The sequence below is a fragment of the Rhipicephalus sanguineus genome, chromosome 9 (assembly GCF_013339695.2).
Source record: "Rhipicephalus sanguineus isolate Rsan-2018 chromosome 9, BIME_Rsan_1.4, whole genome shotgun sequence".
Lineage (NCBI taxonomy): Eukaryota > Metazoa > Arthropoda > Arachnida > Ixodida > Ixodidae > Rhipicephalus > Rhipicephalus sanguineus.
The window spans coordinates 148,584,382-148,597,163 of NC_051184.2; the positions used below are offsets into that span (position 1 = coordinate 148,584,382).

A 12,782-nucleotide genomic window follows, 5' to 3' on the forward strand; every position below is an offset into this window, starting at 1 on the left:
TGCGACGGTGGCTACAAGTACTGCGGAGAAATTTGAGTGTCTCTCTTCTGTGAAGCTGCCTGCAAAGATGAATTTTAAAAGTGGGCACGTACGATACCGAGGGCTGAGAAGGCATTGCAAGGCAATTCTGCGGTTTTCGAAAAAGCACGAACGTCGTACCTTGCAAGGTATGACGTTCGTACATGTATAAGCATATATAAAGGCTGAGGTTTGGTCGCTTCTTTGCCAAGATTCTATAGCTTGGCAAATAGCTTGGCATTGTGGGATATGCAGCTAGGACGCGCAGCTTTTGAACTCATATTGCAACGCTTGCAAGAATGCCTGCCTTGTGACACGAGAAAGCGTACTGCAATATTTGCTAGCAGAAGCTTGTAAACAGTGGTACATTCCTAATTCAGACCCTTGAAGACAGGCTAACTAGTGCATTGAGCACTGCGCGCCTGCACCCAGAAATATTAAAGGATTTTTTGCGTCTAGCAGCCCATATGTGCCACGGATCGGCTGGGAGGAGATGTGTCCCCTGACTTTTGGAGGCCCTGCTTTCCCAAGACCACCTGCTTCTTGAAAATGAAGAAGCACCTTTGGAGGACACTGCCTGTCGAAACAGAAGAGGTTGCTATTGACCGTGTAGACTATGTAGACCAACACAGTGATGCCCGTATGGTTTACTGCATTGTGGGATATGCAGCTAGGACGCGCAGCTTTTGAACTCATATTGCAACGCTTGCAAGAATGCCTGCCTTGTGACACGAGAAAGCGTACTGCAATATTTGCTAGCAGAAGCTTGTAAACAGTGGTACATTCCTAATTCAGACCCTTGAAGACAGGCTAACTAGTGCATTGAGCACTGCGCGCCTGCACCCAGAAATATTAAAGGATTTTTTGCGTCTAGCAGCCCATATGTGCCACGGATCGGCTGCAGGGTGCATTGAGCTGCTCAAACAAGATCGCTTGCCATGTTTTGCTGCATTACATGTGTTCATTTTCTGCTCAGAGGGCGGAACTAGCGTGCTACTGAAAACAAAGCCAATAGGGTTAATCCTGTGTTACGTAATATTTTAATGTTCTGCATTGAATGTACTGTTTTGAATAAACTCGTATGAAGGCACCAGTCTTGTACTTTATCGCAATCTTTTACCGCATTGCAGAAAAAATCTGCGTTGACTTCCTATCTTTAAAGTACTATTACAGTCGCAAATATGTCATTGATCTGCGAGCGACACATGCAGGGTTTTCCAACCTACTGGCCTTCGGTAGCGATTCCTGTAAATACTTCGCAGGACACAAGTGCACCAACCTCGCAAGAGGTGGTCGCAAAAGCCCGCACTCTGTCGCAGGGGTCTCAAGCTCACCTCAGCTAGCGGGTCGCAGTCGCAAATTTAGTTTCCCTCAATTAAAACGAGGAGGGGAGTTAACATAATGTCAGCTAACATTGCCATATGAAAGAAGGCCTTCCCCATATCTCATATATAGGTCATTTCTGAAACACATTGATCTCCAGAATGTCAGAAATGCGAATGCCCATTTTGAAATAAGTTCTGTTTCCACACATGGTGACTGAATGGGGTACCATCATGAAAGTCCATTCATGTCTGTGTAGCTCATGAATATACTTCTCAATAAAATAAAAAAATATGAGGAAAGGCAGTCATCTGCGGGTTGGGCCACTAGCAAAAGGTCTGCGGGCCGCGTGTTTGACACCCCTGCTGTATCGGCTGCGGCACTTGTAAATTACACGCCAAATGAAATGAGAGCAGTGAAAGACTTCATAAAGTTCTCTGGACGTCTATAACACTAAACAAAAATGCCCGTCAGCATTGCAAGCACTGCAGTGGAGAAAGAGCGCGCCCAAATCATTTGCCCGCACAGAGGTAAGTAGATGAAGCGAGAACCCCCCCCCCCCCCCAGCAGCGCCATCGCGCGGCAGGAACGTGTCTTCGGGCCAGCCTACGGAGGCCAGTCGTCACACCTCCCCATCCTAGCCACCCTATCCTAGTTCACTGCGCAGTGCACAGCTCACTGCACTTATACTAAGCCACTTTTGAATTGCACCATGTGTTTCTTAGTTATGACAACGGGCATAACACCCAATTTTCGAGAAATTTTTATTATTATAAATATATCCTTTTTATGGTTTGACTAGCTTTCTTTCCTTTTAGATGTCCTAAATAACTGCTCATTACAAAATAAATATATAACTAATATCTGGATTAAAAAGATCTGGCCGTTCCACGCACTGTGGGAATCGATGTAATGCGAAGCAGCCAGTAAGGAGCTGCGTACATCACCTTGTTTGTCTTTGAGGCAAATGAAGTCATTTATGCCATGACATCTAGTGCACTATATATCGCATGTTTGTCATGCATGCTGCATGCATGTACAATCTGGTATATACCATGGTAATTACACGTATATTCTGGTATATACAATGCATTACCTGTCATTTATATTCGCCACGCACTCATACCATGCCACACCAATTTTCCAATTTTATATATATCCACTTGACAAAGCCACAGGAAAGGCAACAAGACAGTGTCACGTAAATCATACCATACACGTCATCAATGTCATGATTTTCATGTTACCACCTGTCATTTATGTTCATCGTACAGTCACGTCACGCAATGCCAATTTTGGTGTATATCAAGCTAGCAAAACGGCCACGAGTGCACCATGAGCGTCGCATGTAAATCATGCTGTACATGAAACGCATGCCATGATTGTCATGTTAACCACTCATCATTTATGTTCATCGTACAGTCGCGTCTCTCAATACCAATTTTGGTGTATATCAAGCAAGCGAAACTGCCATGAGCGGACCATGAGCATGGCCTGTAAACCATGCCCCACGTGACATGAAAGTCATGATTTTCATGTTACCACCTGTCATTTATATTCATCATACAGTCGCATCACGCAAAGCCAATTTTCGTGCATATCAAGCTAGCGAATCGGCCACGAGCGCATGAGCATGGCATGTAAATCATGCTGTACATGAACTGCATGTCATGTTTGTCATGTTACCACCTGTCACTTATGTTCGCCATACACTCTTCTCACTCCGTGCCAATTTAGGTGTATATCAATTTAACGAAATGGCCGCAAGAGCACCAAGATCGTGGCATGTAAATTATGCAGTACATGAGAAGCATGTCATGATCTACATGTTATGACCTGTCATTTATGTTCATCATACAGTCATGTGTTGCTATACCAATTTTGGCATACATCCCATTAACGAAATGGTCAGGAGAGCAAAAAGTCGCAGGTGGATGGATGGATGGATGGATGGATGGATAGATCGATAGATAGATAGATAGATAGATAGATAGATAGATAGATAGATAGATAGATAGATAGATAGATAGATAGATAGATAGATAGATAGATAGATAGATAGACAGATAGATAGATAGATAGATAGATAGATCAGATAGATAGATAGATAGATCAGATAAATAGATAGATAGATAGATAGATAGATAGATAGATAGATAGATAGATAGATAGATAGATAGATAGACAGACAGACGGACGGACGGACAGACAGACAGACAGACAGACAGACAGACAGACAGATAGATAGATAGATACGCTCAAAGTCGCAGAAGTTTACTAAGGAATGCTTCGCATTTAAAATCTAAAGTTTTTCTTAAGGATGGCCACATACCTCAAGTAATTGGTTAATATAGCTGCAGTGCTTAGTTGGTTTAGCTATACGAATGGAAACCAAATTGGCGATTCAACAAATTATATTTATTAAGGCAGCTTGTAATAAATGTCGGAAATAAATTTTCAATAATTTTACTAATAGAAGACAAAATAGAAATAGGTCTACAATTTAGGACCTCTGCCCTTTCATTACCTGACATTACCTTTTAATAAACATCACCTTTTTTATAAACGTCCATCGCCTTTTTTAAAAACCAGGATTAATTTGGCTTTTTTAAGTGAGCTAGGAAAAGTACGACATTTTTGCTTGTGCTACTCCTGGTCACAGGACTCGAGCATGCAAAAACAACACAGCTCTCTGTGACGTGCAAAATAACTTTTCTTTGAAGTGAGCTTTCATAACTGAAGTGGCACGTCACCACTTCCTCTCGGTTACAATCAGATATGATGCACATGAATCGCTGTCACACACGAAATGAATCTATGTGAACTCTTCACAAAATGTGCTCATTCACCACTTTGACACTGCATCTGACTCCTCTGACAAGAGGCTGTTGCCGGTTTCGTTTTCGTGCTTTTTTTTTTTTCACAAGGGTGCATGTTAGATATGACCTTTTTTGAAAGGGAGACTAAAGGCAAATATTTCATCACCGTGGATTGTTGAAATAGCATTCCAGAAACCTCATAGTGCTTGTTTCCTGCCAAGAAAATGCTTAATTTGAAAGGCAATCATGCTGTTAGTGCTATCATGGTCCCTCAATACTTTTAGTGGTCATGGAACTCCCACGTAACTCAATGGGAAAGCTTCATATACCGCCCCCACTATCCGCGCCGTGGCGCTGGCGTAGCTAGAAGGGGGACGAGGAAGCCGGCTGCTGCTGGCCACCATTAGGAGTGGTGTTGTTTGTGCTGGTTGCACCCCTTTTTTTTTTCTTTTCGCGGTCACCTCGTCATGACAGCGATGACCAACACCTGCTGTATGCCGGGCTGTCGCTCGGGATACAAGGGCATCGATGAAAAAGTCGCGCTGTTCTGTTTACCAGCCGACGCAGAACAACGAGACAGGTGGAAACGTGCAATCTCGCAACAGGAGACTGTCGGATTTTCATTCGACTCCAAGTACGTTCGCGTGTGTGAAAAACATTTCGAGGCAAGTGACATTGTACGTACGGATGTGTGCACAGTGAATGGAAACATCGTTTCACTGCCTCGAGATCGACCAAGACCGGTGGAAGACGCCGTGCCTAGAATTGTGTGTGTAGTGTGTGTGAGTGTGTTTGGAGTTTTATGTGAAGTGCGGTGTTCGGAGTGTGTGCGTTTGCTTTCTGGATAATGATAGAAACTGGATAATGATAGAAACTGGACAATGATAGAAACACGGTGATACCGTGGGCCAAAATGCAATATTTTGTTTTACTTTGATAGTGCTGTTTGTTGGTGCTGTCACTGAATCGAGAAAATTTCTAGAAAGGCTCAAAAAGAGTAATGCAGTTTTATGGATAATTGATTAGTTTAAGCTGAATAACTGGGTTCATAGAAGCACCAGGTTGATTTCGATTTGCGCTGGTGTTTACATAGAAGGAACAGGGTGGCTAACTGGAACGCCAACTTAAGACTTGTGATCATTGCGATAGTATATGGGAATGGATAAAAAAAAAGAGCCGCGCATATTAGAACTCGACAGTGTTATGAAATCTGCATGCGTAAAATCAAAACCTTTCGCTTGAAAATCGCACATAGTGCCTATATCTAGCAACAGCAGTATCAGCAGTTTCACTTCATTGTTTTTTTTAATCTTCAAAATCAAAAGCGCGACCAAAGAAAAAAAAACATGGCTGATCCCTCTGTCATAGGAATCGGTATAACACGAAAGTGAAACGTGTCTTCACTGACGTTGTTGAGCGTTTGTTGTGCATTCTTTCGCCCCAAGGGCGAAGGAATGAATGCTACAGCTACAAATTGTATTGTCACGCGAAGAACGGCAAGCAGCTCTAAACTTGCAATGCGCTGCTCAAGCAGAAAGGACACACGGAACGAACATACACAGGATTAGAGTGAACTGTCACATTTGTAACTTCTGCGTGAGCACTGCGCTCCTTTCACAAAAGCGGCCGCTGCAGTGGGCCAAGTGACCTTCGTGATCTCAACGCAAGACGTACAAACCACCGCGATCATGAGATAAACGCACGCACGAGCGACCACACCCTGTGTAGAGGCGGGCGCTCGTCTCAACGGCGGCGACTTTTAAAGCGCGCTCTTCGAGCCCTTCGCGCCATCTCGCTACTGATAACGAAAACACGCTGTAACACGGATCTCCGAGTATTGCCACCGGCAAATGGTGTATATAAATAGCTCGCCGTTAGCATTGAGAAGAGCGTGCTATCAGTGGCTGAATCGTTTCGCGCTACGCGCTGTGGAGCAAGGGGTCGTAAGTTCGATTCCCGGTGACGGAACTTTTTCTTGTGGTTTTTTTCTTTGCCCACTGTTAGTCTTTATATTTTACAACGTCATATCCGTGATGGAAATACGTCAGTGGAGCCGTGGTGGACCCCGGCATAAAACACTTTCGTATTAATAAAGGAAAACAACAGGTGCATCCCTCTCCGTTTTGTGGTACCTCAATCTGCGCTTTTGATTTTTAAAGCTATGTTTCACTAACGATATCCCTCAAGAGGTACTTCAAAGCTATTATTGCCAATTTAGCCTGATTGACAGGCTTGTTTATTGGCACACGAACTTCTATTTGCAGATTCGTGATGCCCTATAGAATAAAGTAACAATTAGTCCGAAACTGAGCGTTACGTGCAGCCAGAGCACGGGTACTCCGCAACCTCTAGCGTAGAGTATGTGAACCTGTCAGTCATCAAGACCAGTCACAGTGTTCTGTTTAAGCCTGAAAGTGACAATGCTGGAATCGGAGAAATGTAGGAACGTCACGAACACACGCGTCACTTGACAGACACCCTCAGTCAAAACATTGCCAGCAATGAATGACTTGGGCAATTTGACAACGCGCATCATGTACCATATTGACAATACTAATCACTGCTATGATTCATTAGCGAAAACAGAGAGAAGGAAAATATTTAACAAGTGTAGTTGACGGCAAACGCTTCCACGAACGCTCAACTGCCCTACCAAGCGTGGCAGATCAATGCCCTTCTGCTTACGGTGGCCCCTCTGGTGGCCACTTTTGTCGCTATATGAAACTTTCGCGGGAGTTTCATGACCAGTAAAGAGTATTAGGGACCATGGTGCTATTCCCTCTGCCAGCCTCCGAGATAGCATTCCCCATGGCCGCACTTCACAGCCACAGCAGAGTACAGCTAGGCAAACACAGAGCTCGCCTTGTTCTCCAGGGTTCCTTTTCCCATGTGTGCAAGCTACATTTCATGCCATGTTGTAATGCACTGGAAGGTTCTTCCTTCCCATAGGTATAGTGTGAGTACTCGTGATCATTTGTGCTGAGGCCCTACTAGGTCATTAGGCTTGTGTTCCAGAACGTCCCACTGGTGACGCCAATTGTGTTCTACATTTACCTTATTTCTCAGTTGCTAAAGCATTGCTGTGTACAATATTAACGTCTTAGATCTTCTCACCGGCATATAACATTGCTTGCTGTTTAACCCTTTTAGACACCAACTATGAAGAACTGTCTGTCACTGCGTCAAATCATCTACGTTACTTCAAGGCATTCGACATTCTATTACAACAAAAACAATGTCATAATACGCTAATTTATGTGTGTTATAGTAATTATTCCCAATTAAATTGCAATTAAATATCTATTTATTCCAAAGTCATCCATGCCATGTTTTTGCACAAATAGAATGAAATCTCAGGCTAGAAGTATAGTGCGAATTCTTTTTCGGTTTTGTCAATTTTGAGCAAAGAAAAATCATACTTTAGGCGTGGCTCGCGGGAAGCAGCACGTCAACGACTCGTTGAACGTGGTAGTGCCTTCAGCAAAGTAGCCGTATGCAACAGTACACTGCATTATACGACGGTCTTGCGTGGTTCCATCAAAGCCGTGTACTAATGGAGGTTCCACTGTACACCTTTTTTGTATTGTCCTTTTAAAGCTCATGCTTACCTTACTCTCTTGTGTATTCTTACCACCCCTCATACCGAATGTCTACAAGCCTTCAGCACTAATAAATAATATAATAATAATTTGTCTGGTCCTGCATGCCACAACCATGACATGATTATGACGTACGCCATAGTGGAGGGCTCTGGATAGACTATCAACCACCTGTGGTTCTTTAATGTGAATCTAAATTTAATTACAAGGGCCTCTAGCATTTCACCTCCATCAAAATGTGACCACCATGGCCAGCATAAGACCCCCAACTTTTGTGTCATCAGCCGAGCACCACGTCCACCGCAGTGGCTACTCTCTTGATCAGAACCTTGCCGTACCATGTTAGCATAATCTCTGGCATCTGATAAGCCAATTAGGATGCTAATGTATGTTTGTATGCGCGAACATGTCGTAAGTGGTCGATGTCATATATTTTCGGCACTATCTGTTGGAAAACCACGCAAATATTTCGATTCGTTCTAGCAGGGCAAGCAAGTTCCGTCACTCTTAGGGTATACAATGAAATTGTTTCTTGGACTGTAATCTTTTAGTTTGGTTTTTTCATTCACGGTGTGTTTATGCTGCCTCACCGACGACCGCTCGTACTGTGGGAGAGCACGCGCGCCCATTTCCTTTCCTTAAGGCTGGCGCGATCGCGAACTGACGGCGGAAGCCGAGGGACCACTAGGAGAGGAGCACCGTCGCCTTTTTCGGACAACCCCATCTTTTCCCGCCACTCTTCGCGCCAATCCTCGCGGGAAAGGGAACTCACCCTGCGAGGGAAACAACCCTCGCGGTGGGGAGGGACACGGGAGGTGAATAAAACAACCGGGCAGAGAGACAGAAGGTCTCTCGTGCCCTGCTGACCTGCGAGGTAACACCTCACCGCCCCGAGACCCGCCAGCCGAACATCGACCGAAGGTGTAAGCGTTACCCTTTGTTTTCTACGAGACAGGACTATCCCTCTAAGCGACATTTACGCGTTATTGCTAACGTAGCAATAAAGTGTTGCTTGTTGTGCTAGCCTGTTGCCTTATTCGCCCGAACCCGTCGTAGCTGCGATGACTCGCGCTACGGGAAGGGGACGTTGACCCGTGCACGGTACGACTATTTGCGGCTGGGACCGGAGCTAGGCTTCTGCACCAGCCGTACGTAGAGCGAACCCCCCTCAGTACATGCGGTCGTGCGTGAACACGCAGTCTTGATTTCATGGCGCGGCATCTGTTTGTTGCTCACAAACAGTTGCCTATCTTGTTTCTCAACTTTTAAGCGACTGCTTATTACTCGCTCGTTTATTGCCCACTGGTGTGGACGAAGTTAGAGCTGTTTACAGGGAGGTGCTGGTACATAAAAACAATGCTGATGTTGACATGCCGGCATGCTTCTTTTTCATTTTTCGTTTAAGAGTCGTGATATTTGATTGGATTTCGGCGGCAATGAGATAAAGATGGTTAGAGTTTCTTCTGCCAGTGAGGCACGAAGCGCGCCCGGGCTCGAGCCCTTGATCGGCATCGAAGGTGGTTCACGTTTTTTTTTTGTTGTTTTTTTATAACTTCGCATACCATATGTACTGTTCTTGCGAAATTCGTGCTGTTGTTCGCAAAGCTAAGCAGCAAAATTGGCAGTTCAAGAAACATTAGGCAAGCATAACAACGTGGTTTTTGTATCGCGCTGAGTAGAGAATCAACTATGTTGTATATCATTGTGCAACTTATCAGACACGGTTCTTGACCACGTAAAAATTTGTCATGTTCTACACACGATGCGACAGTTCTTTTTTTTTTTTTTGCTATTCGGCTTTCATATCGTTCATCGTATACGATACACCCCGCCGCCTTACGTAAGTTGCAACCTCACGACAAAGATCTCGCCATGCCCTTTTCATGTGGTCTTCGTTGCATGTTCATGTTTTACAAGGCTTGCACAGAGCAATAATTAAATGTATGATGCCAGCTTACCCGCTGCAAAGTGAGGGATTTCTCATCTGTGCTAATACCCGTATACATCAACTGCAGCGATCACTGTGTTGAGCCGCGCTATGAAGCTAATTGTTAGACCAAACTTATCATATTAAAATGTAATAATAAAACGAAGCGAAAGCAACTCAGGTGGCTACTCGAGTGGTACTTAGGTGTTTTGCACTTAACCGGACAGGGCCGTACTTGATCGCTTATGTTTGTTCGCAAATCTGGCCGTATCTGATTGACATTTGACTGCGTGGAACACTGGGACTTCCAGATATATTGCAGCACTTGCCGATTTAGAACCTGTAACGCAACACAAACGATGTACCTTGAAGAGTACGCACAACCGCAAACACTTCGCGTTTGGTGATGCACGTCGCATACTCATTCAGACAGCAGTTTCCTTTTAGCTCTAGTTGTTAGAACAACCAAAAACGGCACAGTGGTTTCCCGTTGACCTTTTGCTGGCTAATATCGCAATAAAAGAGAACAAAATCTGCAGGTCGACCTAAAACACGCAAAAATTGCTCGAAAACGCCACTCATCCAAGCACCAGCCCGCACACTCCGCGCCATCGCGCACAAGCCAGAAAGGAGGAAAGTGCTGGTTGCCAGTCCGGTCCTCTTCGCCCGATGCAACGGTCTATACAGGAGTATAAAGGCACCAGAAAGTGCGCTGGTCAAGTGTGTGTGAGATGGATCAGCGTTTATAAATTATATCATGAGGAAGCGCACTTTGGGCCTTTTGGGGTTTGGCACTGCTGGTTCTTTCGCAGGGAGTCCGCGGCGTGGTCCCACGGACTCCCATGCAGAGTCCACATTGGTTACACCGCATTCACGCTACATCTTCCCATTATGTTGTATGTGTTGCATTGGCATTACATTAAGTTGTTATTTGTCATGTTACCGTAGTTATTTGCAAGATAACACTAGTGTGTAAAAGGTAATAATATTAAATGTTGTTATACTACAGCATGCAATGTGTCCAAATGTTTCACGAGTGCCGCTCCTAGACCTCACAAAATAAAGTAACAAAGTGCCTTTCACATCAGCCGGCGGTCGCACCGTGGTGCATACTCGGGCCATCACACGCAAAAACCTAGTATTTAGTACAACGCACTTTAAAGTACAGCAGCAGACCTCCTTTGCAAAGCATCTCTCACCCGGCTGGGCATATGCCATTGCCACCGGTGGTATACTAGTTCTACCCTCCGTACCTCTAGCAACATGTGGCTTTGCTTCTTCCCTGGGCGGCTCCAGTCACTCCAGAAGCACCAAAATAACCAAGAAATGCATCTTGAAAGAATACTATGATGCCAACAGGTCATGTCACATACATAAAGCAATGCGAGCATTAGTTTGAAACTAATGGGCCAAAATAACGCAGAAATTGGAGCTCTTTTGGTGCATGGCCTTGTCTGCCAAGAAATGGTGAGACACATTATTGCACACCCAAAACGAGAGCAACAGAGGCTGGCCTTCACATGCATACCTTGTGTTGCATTTTATCATAATTCATTCGGTTAAGCTGCATAGTGCACACCACGATGTTATATTGCTATTGGGGACACGCACTTTTTGGAGTGGCTCGTTTATGTCCACTTACACAGTATTAACACAAATTTTTCTTGACCAGCAAATATTGAAGCAGGCTAGAATGGCAAAGCATTCTTCTGCCATACTCCTGATAAGCCCATTCAAGTTCTTGTCAAGAGGAACTCAAAATGAGCATCTTTCCATTTTATCATGTAGAACAGAAACAAATGAGAAAACAAACTAGCAAACAAGTGGCCTTCTCCACTGACATACGTGGATGATGTCCATGTCGCGTATGTTCTGGTGTTGCCCAGCGGTGCCCCCTGATGAGGGCGAGTGCTGCGAGGAACTGCCCACCGATGCAGTGGCTGTCACTACGGTAGTGGCCGGAGTGGTGGCAGCAGCTGCGGCCAGAGGCATGGGTGATGCCTCTTGAAGTGTTTGCACCACACACTGGTCTCCAGGGTAGGCCGACATCATCTCAACCACTTTGCGTTGGTCGTCCTGCGACCACAGTCCACCAACCTATCCGCCCATGCCCTCACACAATACAAGCAGCTTGTGTCAAACAGTTCTCGACGAAGGCTATCTTTAGAGTAGAGGAACGATAGGCTAACTCGTCTGCAGACAAAACACTCCCTTTAAGCGCAAGCAAGCATCCTTTATTGAGCATGTGCATGCACATACACAAGCAACCCAGCAAGCAAACAAAGCTGCCAACAAGAGAGGACCGTGTTAACAATAATGGCACTCGTCCAAACGAAATACTTGTAAGTATAGGCAAAAAAAATTAAGACAACTTAAGCCCTGAAACCATTAACATTACCATAAAAGCCTAGTTGCTTTCACTGAATGACACAGCAGCATTAGAAACGATTGTTGGGAGAGTTGGTGTGGATTCATCTTGAATGAAAAACCGTGCAAAAGGACAAACACTTGTCTTCATCTTCTGATGCTGTTTTCATTCAAGATGCACATGTTAGCAGCATTAAAAAGTGCATCTGTGGTGAATTCCACTAGCTGCTTTATATATTATTTATTTATTTCTAAAAACTACAGTCCCACGCTTGGCTCACAAAAATCCGCCAGGCCTCTCACGAGACATTTCTGTCATTTCAGGAATGCCCCCGCAACTCAGTTGTTCCTCAGTGCTTAATGAAGCACTGATAACTGTCCAGTTGCTTATACACACTTGTGAAATTTCCCGGGACTTGAGTCTCAACAAGTGAGAATAAAGCTCAATCAGGCAGCATTTCCAAAAGGGTGCCCTGTCACATTGCTTCTTAATTGAGAAATTGTGACAGTTCAGAAAGTAGTAGCAGTTGTAACGGTGAACCTCTATGAGGGATTGTGACATGTTCAGAAAGTAGCAGCAGCTGTAATGATGAACCTCTACAAGAGAGTGTGACACTTGAAAAAGTAGCAGAAGGCTGTAACGACGAACCCTTACGAGGGATTGAAAGTTAAGCAAGTGGCAACAGCTGCAACGATGAACCCCTATGAGGGAGTGTGCCAGTTGAGAAA

General features: G+C 44.6%; 1 protein-coding gene across 4 annotated transcripts in view; it reads right to left on the bottom strand.

The window, feature by feature from the left end:
* Window positions 1-12,782, bottom strand: part of LOC119404002 (DNA-binding protein RFX2) — a 478,787-nt gene that overhangs the window by 230,866 nt on the left and 235,139 nt on the right. For 2 of the 4 annotated variants that reach the window (XM_037670630.2, XM_037670631.2), the window contains one exon: window positions 11,532-11,762. The exons of the other annotated variants lie outside the window; for them this stretch is intronic. In XM_037670630.2, the coding sequence (XP_037526558.1) occupies window positions 11,532-11,762 (231 nt within the window). The remainder of the gene's footprint in view (window positions 1-11,531; window positions 11,763-12,782) is intronic. 4 annotated transcript variants of the gene reach the window in all.